At 40.2% G+C, this 18,529-nt stretch overlaps 1 protein-coding gene across 1 annotated transcript in view; it reads right to left on the reverse strand.

Moving 5' to 3' along the window:
• Positions 1-13,872, reverse strand: part of LOC138623666 (voltage-dependent calcium channel subunit alpha-2/delta-3-like) — a 32,554-nt gene extending 18,682 nt beyond the window's left edge. Inside the window, exons 1-7 of the mRNA XM_069703333.1 lie at positions 13,742-13,872; positions 11,795-11,876; positions 9,337-9,558; positions 7,694-7,810; positions 5,670-5,729; positions 1,533-1,695; positions 905-1,036 (exon numbers count right to left, since the gene is read on the reverse strand). Of these exons, the coding sequence (XP_069559434.1) occupies positions 905-1,036; positions 1,533-1,695; positions 5,670-5,729; positions 7,694-7,810; positions 9,337-9,558; positions 11,795-11,876; positions 13,742-13,866 (901 nt within the window). The 5' untranslated portion in view covers positions 13,867-13,872. The remainder of the gene's footprint in view (positions 1-904; positions 1,037-1,532; positions 1,696-5,669; positions 5,730-7,693; positions 7,811-9,336; positions 9,559-11,794; positions 11,877-13,741) is intronic.
• Between the last annotated feature and the right edge of the window lie 4,657 nt (positions 13,873-18,529).

Consider the following 18,529-nt stretch of genomic DNA (forward strand, 5'->3'; position numbering starts at 1 on the left):
CCTCCTGCTGCAGGAAACTCCAAAAACCCAACTCACTAAAGCATCAATTGTGAAATAATTAATGGGTAATAACAGTCACCACAGATCTACTATTTACTCCTGTTTATGTAACATTATGTAACATGACCTATTGGCTCCTGTTTGAGGGTTTATGTCTTAGGTTGGAACTAATGATTATGGAGGCCATTACCAAGAGTATTGACAGACACACTAAATAAAGCATCGGTGGTTTTAGTCTTTTCATGTATTTTAGAAAAAAAATAAACAATAATTATTGGTCTTTTAAAATCTTACTTTTACCTGTTAAAATGATTATTGAAACTAAAACATGTAAACTGTAAACCTATTTCCTATAACATTTTCTCTTTGAAAGGAACATGACCAAAAACAAAAGGAAAACATGATTCTGTTATGTGTGATTTTATTACTTAAAGTATTTCGATACATTACTAAAAGAGTCTTTTCAAACATCTCTCCTTTATGGATTTCTCTTCACACATTAAGCATAAAAATCACACATCTATAACATTATCTTGAGTTGTATCTCATCTCCGTGGCTCCGCTTCAGCCACACAATGAGCCAGATGCCCGTTTCACATCACTGTGACCGTCTGATAACGCTGGTTGGAGGCTGTTTCTCAGTATGGTTGTGGACCAACACTGGCAAATTCTGATTAATTGCAGTCTGTGTATGTATGCATCCTCTCTGATGGTCTGTAAAATTACAACATTAGCCAAATTACCCTTTTAGTAATTCTAAATCATTTGTTCTGATCTGGGGTTTTTTGTTTTTTTTGTCTACACTGATGGCTGACAGCTCCCACGGGACAACCCTTTCTTTTCTCGCTCTCTCTCTCTCACACACACACACAAAGATGAAGACAGACAGAGTGACAGCACTCACCGGGGTACTGCCTAAAGAAACCTTTGGCGCTCCCAAAGTACTGCCAGATAAGTGTCGGATCTCTTTCAAAATTATCTACAAACACTTTATTCAGGGCCTCGGACCAGTAAACCCCATTCACTATGTCGGGATCTGAGGAGGAGAGAAACACAGACAAGTACATTAAATGGTGATAATGGTGACCAGTCCGGTCACTGTTACTGCTGACCTTTGTGCCTTATTGACCCCCCCTGAAGGAGATACAATGCCCGTGACTAAATCATCCCCTCCCTTCCTTCTGCAGGACGAGCCTCCTTTTGTGCTGTGAACAGAGACTTATGGGGAGTCCATTACAGCCAAACAAAAGCCACCCAGGCAATCCACAGAGAGCAGTGACAACAAGAAGTGACTGAGCAGCTTCCGTATGAGCAACATCTTTCCAGAGAGGTCTGCTGCTGCCTTCCCTTTATGTCTGGACTATTATCGATCCCCGAACCCCACTTCTCCCAGGCTGTGACAGTGATCCATCAACCATTTCTCATTTTCGCCACTTATTTTCCTCCCTCCCTCTCTCCTCCCCATTCATCAGCTCTCTGTATAAATAACACTCAAATGATCCTGCCTTTTGGCTGGCTGCCGAAGTTCTCACCTTTGTTGTACATATTGGTGGGCACCTGCACCACACTGAGGCTCAGGTTGACGGACAGGTTATTGAAATGTTCATTGGGCTCCAGGATGAACTCTCTTCCCAGCTCCACGTTATTGCCCTCCTCATCCACTTCATTGATCAGCACAGCATTGAAGTACTCATACTAAAAAAAAACAAGTGAATACAGCAAATGTTAGACAGACAGGAATGAGGCCTGCAGAGACAGACGAGAGCAGTTATGATGTGCACTGTTTTCATTGGTACAAAATCGAGACAATAATATTATATATGGTCATATTTAAAGGGTAAGCACAAAATTTTCAATACTATCTTAAGACAATAGCCCCACACCTTTAAACATATTGAAAACAGGACTAAATTCGTAGTCCTAAATCAAGCAGATATTGTTAGAAGTTAGTCTTTTACTATGAAGTTCGCTCTTCACGTTTTTCCCCCCACAATTTTCCTTGCTGAGCTGTAACGGAGTAGTAGTAATACAAAGGGAACGCACGACTGTAAATATTTTCCACCAGCTCTTACACTGGATTCATATTATAGATCTCTTCACAGTCCGTAAAGAGAGGAGGAACATTTACAGCAACCAAAACCTGTTTTAATGCAGACATGTGACAAAACATTTTTTAAATGTATTTTCCTCAAAGGTGTTACATTTCAATCAGAATCTGATTATCAAATAAAGTAATGAGTGCTCAGCCTCCATTTTCCTTCTGAGGATTACAAACCATCAGAGCAGAGATAATAAAATCAGACAAGACAAAGGGGAAAAATAATAAAACAGAAACATTTCAGTCTGCAGTTTGTTTTTGTTTTTTTATTCCTTCGTTTGTCAAAATAGACATTTAAAAGATAGGATGTGTCACTGATGTTTAAAAGGACACGCAAAGCTGACTTCACGACTACGATTAAAAAGTCTGGGCAGCTTAAAGTGAAACTCAACAGTTTGTCTGTCCTGTCCTTCACTGCCTGCTGCTGCAAGAAGAAAGACTACCTCATCCTGTCTGAGCGGCCTCTCTGTGGCCTCTGGTCCTTACTGTCTGCACTGAGAGAGAAAGAGAGAGAGGGGAAAGATGGAGGGAGGGAGGGAGGGAGAGAGGGAGGGATGGGTGATGGACTCTATAGCATCACTCTCGGGGGAGGCCGAGCGGGCATCACCATCAAGCAGCCCCTGACAGCTCATACCACGCCTGAGCAGCTCTCTGACGAGCTGCAGCGGGGTGGAGGGAGGAAGCTGTGGAGGGGGGAGCAGCCGGGGAGAGAAACGTGCACCCTCAGCAGAACTGAGTGCTGTAGAGAGGCACGTTAACCACCAGGGTTATTACTGTAGAGCAGGCCACGGGACACTGCAGCTCTCCGAGACGGCCCGCTGACTCTTACACCGCTGCAGTTAGCTGTAGGCCGTACTGCAGAGATCTGCCCTCTATTATAGACAGCCGGGCCTTACTGTATAGCCAGGCTCAAATACCTGGAGATGATGGGTCTCGCGACGCTTTATTCTGTTTAACAGGCTCCGACTCATCCTACTCTGATCATGCCTACCATCTTCATAGTCAAAACTGATTTGTGTGGAAGCTTTCTCCTTCTGTGATGTTGTTGATTCAGTGATATCAATTAAAAAAAAAAACATTCAGCATAGCTAAATACTCTGTACTGTAAGCAAGTGATTTATTACTGAAAATAATTTTATTCAGTATAATTTTGTGAGTTTAATTATAGAAAGTCAAAACTTTGTTGTGTTCGGAAAATCTATTTTCAGCACCGGGTTCAGAAATAAAACATAAAAATCATGTGGATGTTAAACATTTTTGCTAAACTTCACCTTTTAAAATCTGACGCACAAAGCAAACGAGGATTACAGAATTACTACAATTATTTATTCTATACTAATGCTTCAAATATTTTCAGGCACAAACACAAAACCAGAACTTTTGGACTTTAACTTGAAGCTGAGGAAGATTTTGGTATAAAGATTAAAGAAGGTTTAAGAACACACAAAGAACATTTGAGTTAAAACGGTATTATTCTGCTGGCATGTCTTCTCATTTATATAAAAACGGGAAATATAAAATGTTTCTAAAAGGCTGATCTTATCAGAAACTGTTGTTCATTATTAAAAGTAGTTGAAGACTTTAGGCTTACTGAAAGGAACAATTGTGATAACAAACGCCAAGCAAAGCAAGTTAGGATACTCTGAAGTACAAACCGAGTTTCTGCTGAACCCCAGACTGCTCTCAGGTCAGCACAAACCATCTGACTGTCCTGACATGAAGCAGCTGAGATAAGAGCAGCCAGCTTATCTCACTGTGGTCAGTGAAATGGTGTGTGAAAAATGTGTGGTGTCAGAGGAGACGAGGTTGGCTAAATGATGCCACCAGGAGTAATATCATGACATCAAATCATTACCGCAGGTGGATATTGAATTTTCCTTATTATATTTTATAGCCTTGAAATCAAATGCCTGTGTGATAGGCCTGCGTTGTATACCAGTAACTGTCAATTGCTTGAATAAAAATGCTAAAACAGGTCAAAGTGGGCAAATTTAACCCTAACAATTAATTTTTTTCATCCAATTTATTAAATGCATTGATGGCTGTAGCAACTCTTTAAAAAAAAAAAAGCAACATAAACAGACATCTCCAAACAGCGAAATGTAAAACAAAAAAAAAAAAAAAAGTTAAATAAATAGCTGTTATACAACTATGTAAAAATAATGTTGTTCAAATATTTCAGGAAATATTATTTGTGAAAAAATATAATGAAGAATTTAATCGATGTATTTTATCTTTTGTGGAGTTTAAGGATTGTTGGTTTAAAAATGTGAGATTTAAGACTGTCCCTAAAGATGTAGGTTATCCTGATGAGATGGAAACCTTTTGTTCAACAGCTCAAATACAGCACAATGCACCGAAATGATAAATACTGTAAATGTAAGAAACCCTCAGTAAAGTTTGTCTACGTGAACAACGGGATGTAAAGGAAGGAACCTAGAGGGGTATTTAAATCTGATCAAAGACAAAAAAAAATTGCTCCATATTATTTTACATATTTCATCAGTTGTCCTTTTTGTTTAAAGGTAACAGCTTCCTGTCTGCTTATGGCCGTGTGTGAACAGCAAAGAAATGCGCAGGGAACAAGGTGACTGGACATATTCAGATGATGTAAATGCTTCTATTAACTGTAAAGTGCTGCCGTTATTTCAGTGTTTTGTTGCTCGAATGGGTTTCCAATCTAGAGCCGTGAAAGTGAAACAATGCGCCGCGCAAAAGAGTTTCATTTATCTTTGTCCACTGGACGGAGAGAGGGAGAGAGAGGGCGAGAGAGAGAGAGAGAGAGAGAGAGAGAGAGAGAGCGATAACAAACGCCAGAAATACTGCATTTCCTCTGCAGAGACTGAGGAAGCTCAGTGCTCCGTGGAAATCCGCAATGAGAGCCGCTAAATAATGTCCCGAACAGAGTCAGAGCACATGAGCATATTCTGTGTAATATAATTGAATTAAGAGTTATTGCAGATCCTCGTCCTTCTCCCGTTTTTCTTTCTGTTAATATGCTTACACTATAGGCCTATAGCACACACACACACACACACACAAAACCCTGTTTGTGCCGTATACACATTGCTTTTACCATGCACTACAACCTAAAGCACAGCCTTTGATCCGGCATGCAGAAGGCGATCTTAATCTCCGTTGTGCAATATAGTTACTCACTTACTGTACGCAGGACTCTAAGGCTGCAGCGGCGCAAACGTGTTTTTGAGCTATGCTGTTTTACACTTAAAAACAGTCCGCGTGAGTTATGACAGTATGGCGCTGCAGCCTTCAATGTGTGCGGCATTGCTTATCAAAGAAACATTATGTATCAAACCGCTGACAGGGCATCAGAGTGAAGGACGATCCAAGTGCAATTAAAGACTTTTAGGGCCTATTACCCTTCTCTCACCTTGCAGCCGCTCCTCCCCTGACCAACTAAAAATGATTCATCCTGGTCTAACACAATGACAAACCACATTTTAAATAATTCGTTCCACGACTTTTTTTTCTTTTCTTTTCTTTTCTTTTCTTTTCTTTTCTTTTCTTTTCTTTTCTTTTCTTTTCTTTTCTTTTCTTTTCTTTTCCTCACCTGCAGCTCGGGATCATCCTCGTGCTGATGGTGCGCTTCCTCTGCTGCCTCCACCAGCCGCTGAAATGAGGGGGGAAAAAGGCTGGTTAATAAGAGCACACCTATTACGCGCAATATAACATGCTTAAAATGATAGACTATAAGATTCACTATTGTATCAATAATGCCTGCAAATTCTACTCAGGCCTACATTTTTAAATTAAGACTCCCACAAACTTCCTGAAACTTTTACACTCTGCTGCTTTCTGTAGCCTATTTGACGTGCTGGTTGCAAATTGCTCTGCCTCTCGATTATTTCCACATCTCAAAGAAAGGTCATTCCACTGCAGAGGAACATGATCGAGGACCATTACCAGGCTTGACATCGACGGATGAGATGCCTTCTGTCCAGAGGTCAAGTTTATGTTCTGAAAAAGGGAAGTCTCTTCCTTCTTGGGAATCCTTAAAATAATTTTAAGGGCAAAAATACGCATAAAATGTAGGTCACTATAGGCTACTGTGCAGAGCAGGTAGTGATTGATGGAGGCAAGTTATTGAAGCAGGATTTTGTTCAAAGCAGCGGTAACTTCTGCAATAACTCGTTTCAGGAAAATGTGCTTGGGTTTGTGTTTCCGGGGGAAATGCCACCTCTAAACGCTGCAATCACTCTCGCCCTCGGAGCCGGGCAGGTAATTAACATCTGTCACATGTGTCAAAATAACTGCTATATAAACACAACTGAGGCTTTTCTACCGACTGCTGAGCGGCGGTGGCCAAATTCAATTGACCTCATAGCGAGTTCTTGTGCTGTCAGCATTCGGCAAATAAAAGCATTATAATACGAATTTAATGTTTTCTGATTTAGGTGAACATTTTTGGTTATGCATAATTTTCTTTCTAGTGGCGGTCAGGCAGCCCACCTTCACCCCTTTATCGAGGTCACAGAGTCATTTTTAAAATGCTTTTAAATTTGGAGCAAAGTGATGACTTAGTCAGATTAGTCTTTTTTTTTTTTTTTTTTAAACATTTGTGCCTTATATTGTTTACACATAATAATCAGAAATCATTTTATATGCTGACTCATCTCCCAAGTTGATCAAATTTAAATCCGTCCTTTACGTGTAATATACACCCGGAACTGTCATGAATTATCGCGCTCATGGGATCAGGCGCAGGGAGATAAACGTTATCATTTCCCAGCAGTCCCTGCGAGGTGCACCATTAAAATGATTACAAGCGCCTATGCACTAAGGTCGCAGGCAGGCTGCTGCTGAGAGGCTGACACCAGCTCAGGCCCAGACTTTAATAAACTATATACAGTACAAGACCATACAGACAAATATTTTACCTAGACAGTAAAATAAGATTTGGTCTCTGAAAAATAATTTTGAGTAAAGAGAGGTGAACGGAACAATGCGGGGGAAAAAAAACCCCCAAACATAGCCAGTGTTATTGTTTTCACTGGTCTATAATAAACATTACAACATTTTCACCTGTTTATATTTCATAATAATCTAAATATCTCCCATTAAAAACTATCTTTAAAAAAAAATTTAAAAAAAATGGCTGACTCAACAAAACTCTGTGTCAGGGTGTCTCTCAGAGTGACAGGGTATTGGCCCTGTAATATTTCTGACTACACCCCTGAATAATTTTATCAAAATGAATTAGATCACGTGATGTTAGCCTGATATGATGACATGTCACACTGGCCATCACAGCTAAACCAGGCGGCGAAGCCTGAATCACACAACCAGGCGTGTTAGTGCTGTTTCCTCTAGACAGGTGTGCCAAACAGCACACCTTTAAATATCAAATCACAATAAGGCAATTAGCGAATGACTCTGTAAAAGATCAGCAACTTTAAAGACAGCAACAAATAACAATAATTATATAGATAGCCCCCCTCCTCCCCTTCCTCCCACCTCCCCCTGGTGCTGTCCTCTATACCCACCAAGTCATGTACGTACACTCTCTGCTCCCCTAAAACAGAAGGAAATTAATAAATATAAATACAGAATTAAATTCAATTAAATTTGACCTACCCTGGTGGCTTCCGCTTTTTTTCGAAACACTTCCTCCATCCTCAGTGCCAGATTTTTAACCAGTTTCACACCATCAATCTCTTCCACTCTGACTGTTTTTTCAAATTCTTTATATTTCTGAAAATAACCAGAAAGAAATGTGTGACGGTGACAAACGGGACAACTGTAAATCTCTGGCAAACATACAGCAAAACTATTGAGGTCACATGGTTGATTAACCCATGAAGAGTCTTAATAGGATTAGGAAGGAACATTAAGATAATCTTTCTGTGTGTGTATTCTGTAATACATTAGAGCCCTATTGTTTCACCGCATCCCCTCCAGAGAGGTGGGAAATTGTTAAACAAGGATTATAAGCCTTCACATGTTGGCTGACAAGCTGCATGCAGCCAGTCTCAGATCAACGGCTGATAAAATCCATGCTGCAACGCAGAATGACTGATAGTCTTTATCTGTTCCCAGTTATTGGCTGCACATGCTGCTTCTTTCTCTCTGATTGGCTGGAGATGGCCATGTTGGGTGGCCAGGGAGGGGCGGGGCTGGATCTGAAGGCTATGCATGGTAAGAGGGTAATTGAAATGGAGTTAAAGCACAGGAGAAAGATAATAACGTGTCAAGCATGGGTGACTCTGGGTAATGAACTACACCTCACATAATGCTGATTCTGCTGGATGCACAGGACCTCCAGTGATACAGAACAAAGCCCGCCACAGCTCGGAGGAATATAACATTACATAACCTCACACCTGCATGGCACACACACACACACACACACACACACACACACACACACACACACACACACACACACACACACACACACACACACACACACGCACACACACACACACACACACACACATGCAAAATAAAAACAAAAGGCCGGATTCTTTCAAGCTATCCAGTCATTCACATCACACACACTTCCAATAATCTTATCTGAAAATAAACGTGAGCAACAATAGGCTCGTGGCGCATTCAAACACATTACGCATTGTGAGGACAGAACGCGCACAAAAACACACACACACACCCCAGTACATGAGGCGACAAATTACCTACTGAAAGGAAGAGTGTGGGCTTGCAGTGGAGCAGAACAGTTCATTTCACGCCTGTCCTCCTCGCCCCAGCACCCCGAGTCCCCAGTCCCCCCCCCCGACCGCCACCTCCTTACCCCACATCCCGCCAGTCATCAAGTGGAGGTTAAGCCCCATCCATCAAAAGCCCTGATCATGATTATTGATTAGAGTAATGACCAGTGCAGGAGTGAGGCCTGCCTGCCGGTATGAAGAGCTTCAGTGTTTCCCCCTTTTGCAGAAATCTTATAGTGTAATCGGGTAAATCACCATAAAAAGCATCTAATGATCAGTCGTAATGACCAGCCTCTAACGACCCGTCAGGTCCCTCACAGCTCACTGCGTTGTGCTGACTGGCTCGGCACAGCTCTCCTGACATGCTTCCATGAACAGGAACACGAGCAAAGTGCTTACATACAGACAAAAAAAAAAGAAAAAAGGAACAAATCTGCAGGGCATTTCACAAAAGGTCTTTGTACACAGATTAAAATAATATTTGGTAGCAAATGGAAAGAAATGACACAGTGCTAACGTTTCCACCACACATTTGAACTTAACAGCTGTCACCTCAGGGCAAGAAGGTCCAAGGTTTTGACCCTGGAGCCGCTTTCTGAATGCGGTTTGAACGCTCTCCCCATGTTTGCGTGGATTTCCTCTGGGTGTTCCGCTGTCCTCCCACAGACATGCAGCGGAGTTCTTAGGATTAATCCTACTGCTGCCCTTGACTGAAACACTGGCGTCAGAACTGGAGTTCGTTCCTGGGCGTGGCGCTGTGATAGCCCACAGCTCCTAAAATAGAGAGGTGGTCAAATACAGAAAATTATAAACTGTTATGGACGGATTCATGCAGAGCCGAAAGTAAAAGTGGTTATAGAAAGGGTTTTGGCCAAAAACGGGTCTGTACAGGATTTACTGTATATTGTACATGACTGAAGTGCCTGCTGTTTACACTCAATAATCTTAAAAATAACAGTGACACAGTCAACTACAACAGTCTTGTAATGTCAGATTCAGTTGTCAGTGAGGCGTTGATTCAGCCCCATAGTCATTTTTTAATCATGTATGATCTTCTTTTAGTGAAATGCATCGTAATGCGAGGTGTCATTACATTTTTGTTCTCCCATAACATGCAAGGTTCACTTCATTGTAACACCCCCACAATGTACAGCTCAACAACGTACTGTACGTTGAAACTGAGTACAGTAGTAAACAAAGACTGAACATTTAAACTAAGGCTTTGCAGCACTGGAGAGCTTCTGCACTGCATTGCATTACATCATATATAAGCTTTTATTTTGGAGGGTGGAGGATTGTGGGTTCTCATTGTGCTCTTTAAAATCAGTTATCTCAACACACTTATCTCATATGTGATCCAAACAAACATAAACATTATTGTCAACCTGCCAGTTAAAAAACATATTTTTATTGCTCAGTGGAAAGAAAAGAGACCTGAGAAATGTAGATTAATAATGTTTTTAAAAAGACATCATTCAGTCTGGCTAAAACTTAAACTGCAGGTGCCTCTCATCAGCATATTTAACCTCTTCAACCCAGACAACCTTCTCAGTCCATCACCACAAAATCATTTTGTCTAAGCTTTTTTCATACCCATATAACCTTATTTTCATTTCTAATGTACAGTAGATAATGATCTCATTGTTTCAAATTGTACTAAATATGTCAGGATCCGTGTTTGGCAAATGCCTTTAAGATAGGTTTTTTTTCAGGGCATTTAATAATGACTTGTTCAGTATCATAACATTTGGCCTGCTAAAAACAGGTATCTAAAACTGTCACAGATATAATTTTCCTCAATGTAGGGCTTAAATGTGACAACACCTTTTCACAATCAGATTCATATATCCAGGGCTTGTGCAGTGTGTCCATGTTTTTTGTTTTTGTTGTTTTTTGTTTTTTTTATCTCATCCATCGCCTCTGTTTGTCTTTATGTCCTTGGATTAATTTTTTTTACTTCATCACTTATTAGGGTAAATTTAAAGCATAGCACCAGAGTCAGTTAAATCAAGTTTAATTTAATTTAATTTCAAGCAATGTTTAATGCTTAACAAATTGCCAAAGCGTTTAAATGTACTTCCTACATGAACTAGAAGTACCCTTTAATGCACATGGTGAAAAGACAGTTAAAACTCATTATATAAGTATTTACCTTCTTTTATATTTTCACTGTAATATAACCCTTTTGCAAGGCACAGGAACTTTACACACTGATGCTGTATATGCTGTAAAACCCAAACACACATTTTCCCACCGTAGTACAGTTATTAAGCATTCACGCAGAGGAGATCCTCCAGCTGTTTACTTCACAGTCCATGAACGGACAGTTCACCATTCATCTGCCTGAGTCAACTCTGACCACCTTTTTGAAGCTGTGGCATGTGAACACAGAGCCCACCTCTGCCATCAAGTGGCCAGAAAGTTAAATCTATTGCACTGGATCATCGCTCCTCCTCTGTAGGTTTCACCTGTTCATCAAATTATCCTCCCTCCCCCTCCTCCCCACACACACACACACACACACACACACACACACACACACACACACACACACACACACACACACACACACACACACACACACACACACACACACACACACACATGATCAAACCTAGCCACACTTATTCAATTTGTCTCCTTGTGCATTCCTATCCAGAGGTTGAAACTCTTGACTCCAGAGAGTTAACTGGAGAGATGAGATGAGAGAGGAATCAGAGCCGTGGTTAATGGGCCATGTCAAGTACAAACACACACACACACACACACACACAGAGAGAGAGAGAGAGAGAGAGAGAGAGAGAGAGAGAGAGAGAGAGAGAGCTCTGCCAAACACACCTGAGTCTCCTCTAAAATTACGCATCAGCATTCAGCTGAGACACCAAAATGTCTCTGCAGCCATTACAGAGGGAAAACAACATTACAGCATACAATGGGTGTAACTACATGGGCATCAGACAAAGGGAAAATGCATTTGTGTTCATGCAAGACTGGGAGATCAGGAATATACCTTTTGAAGTAGTTGGGATCCAGAATATTTTGCAGAAATGGATTTAATTTCTCCACCAAATGCAGACGCCCAAAGCTTTACGCTGAAGAAAAAAATACAAATGCCCATTTAGTTAACAATCTTCCCTCTAAAATTGACAAATACATAGAACATGTAAAAAGATACAATAAGACTGAATTAACCGACAAAAGAAACACTGTTACCATCCAAACTCAATAATGGTACAACACACACTTATGTTGTAAATTTAAATCCTTTATATCGCCTTCTATGAATGTCCTTAGCTGTCATTTTTCAACTTCGTTTCTGAAGCGATAAGTGAAAATATTATCATCATGGCCCGGTGGCCCTAAACTTGACTTTCCTGACAAATAATTGTTGGTAATTTGGTCATACTGTAATTGCTCCCATTTCTTCTGATAAACTGTTAATGGTTCTACATGGCAGCAAAATGCAGCACCTAAAATATACCACTTAGGTCAGTGTAACTGTTGTACTACAAATTTGTTTCAAGAAAGGGGCCTGACATATGAGAATTCAAAAAGCCAAGAAAACATACTACCCAGTATTCAAGCATGTTAAAAAAAAAAAAAAAGATTTATAGTGTTGCGGATGAGCTGTCCTCATCAGCAGAACTTTGCTCAAAAGAAATGTTTCCCATGCAAGGCTTTTTCCAAACAGTTTGTGAAAAATTCCCAAAAAAGGACAATTTTAATCTCGGTTGATATTCTGTTCTGTTTTAGCTTGCAACATTTTATGAAATGGATGTAAAGTTGTGGCTTGTAAATTAAACTTCCTTGCAGAAAAATGCTCTTTAATATTTTAAAAGGTGCGCAATGCAGCTTTTTTTGACACCTGAACTCAAGAATAGTTTTAATGAGGTTAATTAGATGTAACTGACATGAGTGACACTGGCATTATCTGTGGTGAGGTTAATCTGGATTTATTTACATCCTGGACCTTTATTTGAGTTTTTTTTTTTAATCTTTTGTATTGATCTTTTATTACAAACAAACCTTAGTTAAACATGCTACTTAAGTACAAGGTTTTGCATTTCTTGAACTCTCCCAATCTGCTAAAGATGCAATTAGACTTGATAAAGAAAAATACAATGCACGTGCAGTTCAACAAATTATGTGGGCATTAGGAATTAGACCGGGAGGACTGGATTGTGATTTAGAGTAAGAATTTAGTTATCAGAAATAAGGGTGATTCTATTGGAGATATTTCCCTCTAAATCAGTTTTCCTTATTATAGATTTTGTGAAAAAACAAAATAGATAGAGAGATATAGATAGATAGATAGATATACTTTATTGACCCTGCAAGGGGAAATTTGTTCTGCTAAGAAATAAAAGTACTCCCAAAGTTTTTCTTGTTCTCAACTGAACCATGAAGAGCAGTCTTTTAGTAACACTTATTAATATTTCTGAAGTACTATTAGCAATTTTAATGATGAACAATTAATCGACTCATTACATTGCAAAGAAAAAAAACCTTCACAACTGTTTATGTAGGCTATAGTTTCTATTTAATTTCGTTGTTTAGCAAACGTGATCCAATTTAATTTCGACCATTTTTTATAACACTGCTTATTTACTAAAGTTACATCTGTAATTGTTTCTTCCCACCAGCAGTAGGCTAACCACCGACCAAAAGGTGACTAGTTAAACCAGTAATACGGCCTGTGGGAGAACACTGTGGTATAAATTAAACTCTACACTATGGTCATCAAGGAAAACAGACAAGACAAATAGGAAACAAGAAACCCAGAAAATGAAACATCTCTCTGCCACTTACACATGTTTGTTGCTCCTTAAATGAATTAAAATCTAAAAGCAAATGTCAGTTACTAAACTAAATGCTGCGCTTCTGGTGGCTTCATTTCCTGTCTGTAAGAAATCAACACATCAGTTAATTCAAAGTTGCAGAGCCGCCTCTCACTCACACTGACAGAGGGATCCCTTGCTGGGACCCCGCCACCTCTACCACATTCAAGCCGACGAAGATCCAGAGCAGAAGGAAGCTGGTGCTGTACATGTGCGAGAACAGGATCCTGCAGTTTCCCTGCATGTCCAACTCTTGTTTAGAAGATATCTGTGAAATAAGAAATAAAATCCCATGCAGCACCGTGCTGGACCCCGGTGCACCTTCTGCAGCCGCGCTACTGCCGGCAAGCACGTATCCTACTGTATTTGATTGTACAGACTTCCCGCTTCACAGAGAGAGAGAAAGAGAGGGAGAGCGAGAGCGCGAAAGCCTCTGCTCCCCTGCTTTTCCAGAAAAGGAACCCCCCTCCTTCCCTTCCTCCCTCCCTCCCCAGATCGTCTCTTTGGTGCAGGAATCACGGATCTTTCTCCATGGAAATGTGTTTGCATTGAAGCCTGAAAAGCTCAGCAGAGCAGACAGGTGTGTCGGCCACCGAGCTGCACAGGAATTCACTTGCAAAAGGCTGCACTTCCGTTCTCCCTTACAGTTCACTCATTTCGACTGGAAACACCTGAACTGTTGTGAAGTTGTTGCATTAACGCTGACGCTGCATATTAACTGTACACGCCAGATTTTGCCTCCAATCTCCACGCTACACAATACTTCCACCCCGTGAAGGCGCGCGTTTTTTTTAATTTTTTAATTTTTTAACAACGATGTGATTATAGTGGTGCATGACATATTCAATTTCTTAATACATGAGGGTTAAAATAAGGAGGCTGGAATTTCATTTAAGGGGAGAGTCCCGGCATAAAATGGCTGTGGAGATAGGCTAATGAGACTGCAGATAATGTGATGAAGGCTTCCGCACTGCCAGCAGGCACGACAAAAGAAAAAGAAAAAAAAACTGTTTCTGTCATGTGGGTTAGGCAAGATATGGGCTCTCGAGATACACATGAACGAGCACAATAGGAAAGTCTCCTGTTAACTTTGCGCATTTATCTGTGATTGGCTGAACTCTAATGGCTTAATTAATCACTTCGACTCAACGACGTCATGTCACCCACCAGCAACTCTTCCACGTGGACCCCATTTCACAATGTGAATCCAGCTGAGGAGCTGGTGAAGGAGCAACAACCAAACTCCCCGTGTAGAAACAGTTTGTGCGACACATTCCGTGCCTGCTTCTCAATCAGACCGGAAGATGTCCCCATCGTCCCGCTGAGCTCCAAACGCTGATCAAGAAGTGATAATGATGTCAAGGCAGCAGGCGGGTTGATGCAGCACGCCTTCCCGTGACGAAACCCCCCCGCCCCCGTCTCCCCTTACCCCACCAGCCACCGCGTCGCCCCCCCCCCCCCCACTCCCCACTCCCCTCCTGTGCCACCATCACCTTCCACAGAAACCGTGTTTCGACTTGAGGCTTTTATTAGTTTAGTAATTGCATCGTACATCAAAGTTGTGAGGAGCCAAAGTGCTGCCTGGGACACGCGATAAGCCGCCTGCATGTTGGATGACGGACAATATCATCCAGTCTCTTCTCTGAACGGCGTTACACCGGCTCCCAGAATGCTTTAATTAACTAAATAACAGCAAATAAGAGTATTTCCCTGTCATGATACTGAATCGAGGCCTCTAGTTTTATTGGACCAGTTAAAAACACGACTGTAGCTCAAGTCCTGCTGGAGTGAACAGGACACGGTTTCTCCAGGTGCTGCTGCTGCTGCACCCCATCTGTGAGGTTTTTATGCAGGAGGATACGAAGCACAAGCTTCAGATGACTGAATTCATTAAACAATGTCATGACTTCCACCTACATAGTGCAGCAGGTCAAACACCTATAGCTCATTTACTCTATTGGATCACAAATTTGGTGAATTTGAACATCTTTTGCTGCAGGCACAGTGATTAGCTTGCACAGTATATATAAAATGGGTAGACTATCTTTGAGTAGGTGTTTTTAAAGCAAGGACTATTTTTAAATGGATGCTCAAATTCACACAACCTTTAAGGAAAAATGCACACGTATTTCACATATTTTCAGATGAGTTTACATCAAGTCATTTCCAACAAAGATCATTCATAAACTGAATCTATTGTATGTGAGGGGCCTTTGGCTGCTCTCCATGGTGCTGAATTTGGTTTATATTGCAGCATCTGAGCCTGACTGGTCCAATATGAGCCATTTAAAGTTTGCCAAAATATTCTTTGTTTATATTACCAGAGCTTTCAACCATATCTTCACCAGTAGATAGTTTACTCAGTTCTCTTTGTCTTTCAGATCGTTGACTGTTGTCCGACTCTGACTGTTATTATTTCATCAACATCTTTTAGACTTCTTGTCAGAATAGTAATTTGAAAAAAAAAAACAGTCATTATTCAAGGTCCTCCTTCTGCCTTTTTTTTGGTCAACTTTCAATAAAAAAAAATAAAAAAAATCTCAGCCAAGAACATTTTTAAACAGCTTTCAACCCCTAAAATCTTCTTAATTCTTGGGTTATGTGATTATGCGAATATTACATTTTCATTCATCAATCTTCATGGGTGATGTGTAATGTTTTTGTAAATAAACAATAGTGAGGCTTTTGGTATGAAGGACAGGTTAAATATACATGAACTTTCGATTTCACCAATAAAAATGAACCATGTAACGCACTTAAGATAAACCTCTATAATCAGCACCATACCCTTGTTGGACAATCTTGAACTCCCAACCCAAACAATTGTAATATGCATCTTGACTTGATTGAGCATAACCCTCTTAGAAGGTTAAACATCGGACACCTGTTGTTATGCTCTCTTGTTAAGTCCTGGGGCTTAACCTCACCTCAAGTCTTCAGCAGACGGCGATAACCCACTTCAGACCACCTCCAGTCGCCAACCTTTACTGATCCTGTGTTATAGATTCACGGAGGGCCACAAGACTGAGTGAACTGTGCCTGCTGAAACATTTCTTCATCAAATATATATGTCAGTGATATCCATTTATTTAACATATTAATTAACCATGCAGCAATACTGTAGTTATCCTCTGGCCTTGATCCAAACCTTTAAACAGCATCCAGTGCACTTGTTAAAGTTACATATATTGGTGTTTGTCTGAGTTCAGATTGCAATTGTGTTTGATAACAAGTTTAGTGGAGTCTTATGGATAGCACATAACAGATCCATGAGTCCAAACAACACATTACATAGTGTTTATAAGTACAAACTGAACTGGTTACTTCACTGTTTTGGAAATACCCGTGTGTTTAATCTCTCACTGCAGGAAGGGACTTGTCATGAGCCGATCCACAGACAACGTAATCTTTAGAACAAACAAAGAAAAGCAGAACTGTGCACAGCAGTGTCATAAATATTCTGGGGGCTTTTGCTGGGAATGTAGTTTTGCAGAGGATCTTTGTATGTGTTCACATGCTTTGCCAATAAAGCTGATTCTGATCAAATTCAAAACATCAGCCATGACAGACAAAGTAGACAGTTGTTTCAAAAGTGGATTCCCCTGCAAAGAAGCAACAAACTCTAAGAAATGGATGCTTCACAGATAGCTTCAACCTGACAGCACAGAATTTTTTTTTTACAATCTCCATAGTTTAAAGGTGGACACCCAAGATTAGTGTCATCAATTCAGTATCTGAGCAGAAGTGAAATATGGTCACAATTTCCCCTTCTGTCCCTCAGTAATGCCGTTGCAGTCTGAGGAACGGGAGGGATGTGGGTTAACAGTAAATTGGAATTTAGACATTTGACCACCAAAATCTTTGGTTTGGGTCTGAGTAAATGTTTGTGCCAAATTTAAAGAAATTCTGTCCAGGTGTTCCTAAGATAATGTGTTCATGAGAATGGGACAGATCGATGGGAGGGATTTGAGTTCACAGTGACCTTTGACCACCAATATCTAATGACTTCATCCTTGAGTTCAAGTCAACATTTGTGCCATGTTTGAGGAAATTCTCTCAAGGCATTGCTGAGATATCACGATCATGAGAAAGGGATGAGCAAGCTACCTGAAAACATAATACCTGCGACCACGGCTGTCGCCGGCACAGAGCCATAAACAATACAACATCCCTACTCTTCTCATTACAAACTTAACACTTCTCTTTTTCGTATCTACTTACCCATATCTTGAACCATAAACTGAATCTTTAAAACAATTAAGTTTAGTAATGCTTCAGTAATAGTGAGCAAAAGCATAACACGCCTCCACCAAATTACATTTTAATTTATCAGTTGTTTCAGGTGATTCCATCAGTTTATCACCAACCCGTTGCCAATTTAAGTTTATCTTCTCGAGCTGTGTGTGTCTTGAAAATAATACAACATATTTAAAACAGGTTTAAATCCTTCAATTTGTAAATCTTTTGTGATATTTTATTGTTATTGTGCTGAAAATAAATAATTTCCCTGGGGAAGGTCATCATGCTCACTACCATTGAGCAACATATTTTAAATCACAGATAGGTATGGTGTCCTTGTTATCTAAATAATACCTTTACAATGTTCATCTTTGATTTTTGATCCCAAACAGTTTAACTAAAGATAAACTATTTCACTTCTCATGTCTTTGTTTCTCAATTAATGTGACTCTAACTTTATGTGATTCAGTTACTCATCCTTATCTCTTCTGCAACTCCTTCACAGTGCAGTACCTAGACAGCAGGGGGATCACAGCAACTAGTAACATAATAAAACAGTCACTTTTATTCTCTTAGTAGCTCTTAAATAACCATTTATTTTTATTTTTTATAGACAGAAAATACATTTTGAATGGCTCTCTAAAGCACTTTGGTCAACATCTGCTGTT

Source organism: Brachyistius frenatus, unplaced genomic scaffold, assembly GCF_029030835.1.
Source record: "Brachyistius frenatus isolate BFR_SWC_R1_liver_20210118 unplaced genomic scaffold, ASM2903083v1 Contig_45, whole genome shotgun sequence".
Lineage (NCBI taxonomy): Eukaryota > Metazoa > Chordata > Actinopteri > Embiotocidae > Brachyistius > Brachyistius frenatus.